The sequence below is a fragment of the Primulina tabacum genome, chromosome 15 (genome assembly GCF_025594145.1).
Source record: "Primulina tabacum isolate GXHZ01 chromosome 15, ASM2559414v2, whole genome shotgun sequence".
NCBI classification, from domain to species: Eukaryota; Viridiplantae; Streptophyta; class Magnoliopsida; order Lamiales; family Gesneriaceae; genus Primulina; species Primulina tabacum.
In genome coordinates this window covers 6,341,681-6,346,714 of record NC_134564.1, presented here as the reverse complement: position 1 = coordinate 6,346,714, position 5,034 = coordinate 6,341,681, and the positions used below count along the sequence as shown (strand labels likewise).

At 35.9% G+C, this 5,034-nt stretch overlaps 2 protein-coding genes across 3 annotated transcripts; both read left to right on the top strand.

The window, feature by feature from the left end:
* Positions 1–1,077: 1,077 nt before the first annotated feature.
* On the top strand, positions 1,078–3,726 carry LOC142527195 (putative amidase At4g34880). Its single transcript, XM_075631931.1, has 5 exons — positions 1,078–2,015; positions 2,228–2,442; positions 2,539–2,778; positions 2,864–3,056; positions 3,166–3,726. Exons 1-5 carry the CDS (start codon positions 1,491–1,493, stop codon positions 3,520–3,522), a joined length of 1,530 nt encoding a protein of 509 aa, XP_075488046.1. The 5' UTR covers positions 1,078–1,490; the 3' UTR covers positions 3,523–3,726.
* On the top strand, positions 3,408–4,662 carry LOC142527196 (dirigent protein 23-like). 2 transcript variants are annotated; one of them, XM_075631932.1, is made up of 2 exons: positions 3,408–3,547; positions 4,031–4,662. In XM_075631932.1, the coding sequence occupies exons 1-2, from the start codon at positions 3,544–3,546 to the stop codon at positions 4,618–4,620; spliced, it is 594 nt and encodes a 197-aa protein (XP_075488047.1). In that variant the 5' UTR covers positions 3,408–3,543; the 3' UTR covers positions 4,621–4,662. The 2 variants fall into 2 exon arrangements, with proteins under 2 accessions (XP_075488047.1, XP_075488048.1); XM_075631933.1 differs by having other exon boundaries at positions 3,412–3,547; positions 4,097–4,662.
* Positions 4,663–5,034: the final 372 nt, after the last annotated feature.

The following is a 5,034-nucleotide window of genomic DNA, read 5'->3' as shown; positions in this document are numbered from 1 at the left end:
ATTCTGATAACTGAATCTTGAAAAATCAATTTCCAAAGCTCCAAAATAACTTGAAGATTCTCGAGAGAATTGTCTCGTTTTCTTCTTGAAGAAGGACATGAAAATGTAAATGTATATACCAAGTTGCATGGTGGTGACAAGTGTCCCACTCAATTTTTCATATTTGCACTTTAGTCCCTCAATTCTTCACTATTTACAATTCAGCCCTCAATAATTACGAAATTGCCATCAAATTAAAATCAAGTATTCTTCCACTTAATTACAAAAATGCCATCAATAATATTTTCTTTTCGGGGTCTCATAAAATTGATAACATCTCGGGCCTTACACCTAAACTATTTGCCGTTTCTTTTAAAAACGTATATTGTTAATAATTGTGTATTAATTAGATTCTAGTTTTTTAATAATTGTGTATCAAATAAATTTATTATTGGATTAAAGAATATAAAATTTATTTTAATAAATATTTTAAAAATCTTTATATTTATTGTTTAAAATAAATTAAATATATTTATTATTTAATGTTGATAAAATTATTGTACGAGTTAGTTATAAATATGTTATTTGTATTAAAAATTTATATAATGAATATTCAACACATAAATGATAATAATACAAAATAAAACGTGAAAATAAATTAGGCTGGCACGAACAAGCTTCATGCAATAGAGATGTATTATGTTAATTTTTCAAATCAACTGTATAATAGGTTTATGTTTGATATTTAACTCACTATACAAATTATGTTTAATTCAAAATTTTAATTTTAATAAAGAATTAGTTTCAATAAAATTATTTGAATTAATTATTGCTATAAAATGAACTTCTAACTAATTATTTTTAGGAATAAAATTATTTTTATTATAATTTAAGTGTAAGATTTTCTTATATTAAATTATTTTATAAATAAAAAATTTATGGAATAAAATCGTTGTTGTAAATAAAATAATGTTGAATATTTTAATATTTTCTTTTTAAAGTTAAGTTTAAATGAATTGAATAAAAACTTTATATTTGATCTAAAAAATGTGTAATTTTGAAGTTAAAAATTACACTAAAATAATATAATATTCGGTGGATAATCCACCTTCCTTTCAAGCAAGCCCATGTTATCGGCCTTCCTCACGGGACCGACTTCGAAATTGTTTTGCTTTACTGATTACAGATTACTCCGTTGAGAATGTCAGAAATCAGTTCCAACCGTTCTCCAATGAGATTTCCAGGTCTTGTGCTGGTACTTTTTTGTTCTGACACTTCAATTTCTTACAGAAACTACTGGTGACATTTCTTGGATCTTGTCCCATGATAAAATACCATCAAAATCTAATCTTTTAACGTTGTATTTGACTTTAATTCACACCATTAACGGAAGTCAAGAAAGTGATTCCCCCTGGATTAATCAACCAGATTACTTCCCAGTCGGGCATTTCTAAGTCAGCAACAATAAGTCCTGTATAATTAAAAGCTACCAGAAAGAGAGGTAATCGATAATGCTACTGATTATGCGGTTAGCTTCATTTTTGTTATCTGGATTTCTCTTCCACGGATTGGTGCATGCTATGGATTTTACAATTGAGGAAGCCACCATTGATGACCTGCGTACAGCTTTTGATCGAAATCAGCTGACATCAAAGAAGCTTGTTGAGTTTTACTTCGCAGAAATCGAAAGACTCAATCCACTTCTCAAAGGGGTTATAGAAATAAACCCTGATGCAATCCATCAAGCGGAGAAGGCGGATCAAGAAAGAGAGGCAAGAGATTTTGGTTCAGTGCTCCCTAAATTACATGGGATTCCTATACTGCTGAAAGACAATATCGCAACCAAGGATAAGCTTAACACTACTGCAGGATCTTTTGCATTACTTGGATCCATCGTTCCGAGAGATGCAGGCGTTGTAAAGAAGTTGAGGGAAGCTGGGGCGATCATACTGGGGAAGGCCAGCTTGAGTGAGTGGGCCAATTTTCGTTCTTCAAATGCACCGAATGGTTGGAGTGCTAGAGGGGGACAAGGAAAGGTTAGTGCTTGTGATGCATTGCAGCTAAAACGAAACTGGAAAGCTGTGTTTAACTTCTTTTTTTACTCCGGTTGTAATTTAACTGATCCTTCTGTAAATTTGTCTGCAAGCATAGAATTCCTATTATAAACATTTTTTTCATTAATGAGATGAGGTGACAAGTTTTGTTGTCAGTTTGGACTTTCGATAATTTTATATTCAATAATGTGCAGAACCCTTATGTTCTATCTGCTGATCCTTGCGGTTCAAGCAGTGGATCAGCAATATCTGTGGCCGCAAACATGGCAACTGTATCACTGGGAACCGAGACTGATGGTTCGATCATTTGTCCATCCAGTTACAATTCGGTAGTCGGGATTAAACCAACCGTTGGGCTCACAAGTCGAGGTGTGGTGATTCCAATTAGTCCCAGACAGGATACTGTAGGGTAAGCAACACAAATTTTACTTCATGCTACCTTGAAAGCACAAAACTTTGGAGCTGAAGAATAACGGAATGAACTTGAATGTGGCTGGACAATTAGTCCAATATGTAGGACTGTATCTGATGCTGTTTATGTTCTGGATGCAATCGTGGGATTTGATTACTGGGACGCTAAAGCTACTCGAGAGGCATCAAAATACATCCCTTATGGTGGTTATGCCAAATTTCTAAAATCCAATGGACTTGTGGGCAAGAGACTGGGTATTGTGAGGGATCCGTTCTTTCTCATAGCTGATACAAATGTTGCATTGGATTTCGAAAACCATCTGAAAACCTTAAGGTCAAATTTTATCAGTTGAATCCCTTATTTCAACTTGGTAACTGGATTGCTAATTTTGTTTGTGCCACGTTCTCTCCAATTTTAGGCTTGAAGGTGCAGTCTTGGTGGATAATTTGGAAATAGCCCATATCAGCATGTATTTCAGTACAAGTGGAGAAGAAATTGCATTGGAAGCAGAATTCAAGAAATCCTTGAATGCTTACCTAAAAGAACTCGTGGCTTCCCCTGTTCGATCCCTGGCAGACGTAATCGCTTTCAACAATAAATTCTCTCGTCTGGTATGCAAAACATTTATGACCAGCACTCAGCTTTAACTTATCTGTTACTATGGTGGATACAGTGAGTCTTTCGCAAGGAGTAATAGCATTTTGGATGACCGAGTTGCAGGAAATGATAGAGCAGTTTGGCCAACAAGTCTTTCTGTCTGCTGAAGTCACAAATGGGACCGGAAAAGAGGTAAAGAAAGCGATAAAGAATATGAAAAAGTTATCGAAAAACGGATTTGTGGAGCTGATGGAAAAGAATAAGCTGGATGCATTGGTGGCTGCCGGACCAGATGTTGCCACGGTTCTTGCCATTGGTGGGTTCCCAGGAATTGTTGTTCCTGCCGCATATGATGGCAAAGGGGTGCCTATTGGCATATGTTTCGGCGGGCTAAAGGGCTCTGAGCCTAAATTAATTGAAATTGCTTATGGCTTTGAGCAAGCTACAAAGATCAGAAAACCTCCAAGATTTCTACCTTGAAACATTGAAAAATATCTACAAATGGGTAAATCAAGCACACTGTAATCGAGATTTTAAGAAAATTTATGTTTTGTTTTAATTTCAATGTGTTACATTTGTTATGAGTTGGTTGAATAGACCATCAAACAATACCAGAATTTGTAATTTTTTAGATGCATGCTCAAGTTTCTGTCAAGAAGTGCAACTGCAACAGCTTTTAATTAATGCATTAGTTTTTTTCCCCCAAATGATTGTCTCCTCAATCAGCATGTCCTACACATTGAAGTCAGTGAAGAATTTTCACTGTTTCGCTAAAGGGTTGATGAGAATTTGAAAGTTTGCATTTCGTATTTCTAAGAAGTGAGTTGGTAGTGCTGTTTTCTTGTTCAGGGTCAAGACTTCTTAGCTAATTTGTGGAACAAAGCCCCAAAAAGTCCAATTTGAATTAGTTTAGTTAACTACTCTGCATTACTTTTTTAGCTGCAGCGTCCTCTCTATATATAAAGATCACAAAGTCTTGAATTTTCAGCACAGATACAGCAGCAAATGGCAAGAGTGAATCTCCTAATTGCAATCTTCATCTTCTTCGCTGCAGCCAATTCATGGGCTTGTCTAGCCCAAAACAACGACCCAATTGCGTGGGCCAAGCGGGTCGAAACCGGAACAGAGGTGATCACGACTCTTCAGTTCTACTTTCATGACATTTTGAGTGGGCAGAATCCAACTGCAACGAGAATTGCTGAAGCTCCTCAAACCAACAACTCCTCCACCTTTTTTGGCATGTTGACAATGATAGACGACCCCTTAACTATGGGGCCGGATCCGACCTCCAAGATCGTGGGCCGAGCCAGGGGCATGTACGGATCCGCTGGGCAGGCAGACTTCGGCTTGATTATGGTCCTAAACTATGGGTTCACAGATGGAATATATGATGGCAGTTCTTTTAGCCTTCTGAGCATCAACCGCGCAATGGAATCGGTTCGAGAGATGTCAATCGTGGGTGGCACAGGCCTCTTCCGTTTTGCGCGTGGCTATGCTATCGCGCAAACGTACAAGTTTGATGCTATGACCGGTGATGCTGTAGTCGGATATAATGTTACTATTGCTACATACATTTGAGCACCACTCCGTATATTTAATGTTGATTGCATTTTCTTTTTCCGACACTAGCATAAGATAGAAAAACATTCAACAATTTCATTGGTAATTGGTTGAGTTTGTTGACCTACTTTATATATAATTCTATACATTTTATCGAGCTTAGGCTTGCACACTTGTACGTGGTGTTCTTCTGTGGCAATCATCATTCTTAGTTCAAACTAGTGCACCGATGCACGCGTTGCTTGCTTGTATAATATTTTTATAATTCATTTGATTTATATTTAAATGAGGATCAAAATATAATTATAAGAAATAGTGAGGTACTATACTGTAATTTTGATATATAAATTTAAAAATAAATTGAAAAATAAAAAAATAAAAAAATGACCTCAGTGAGAATTGAATTTATAACCTAAACCCCAAGAAACAATG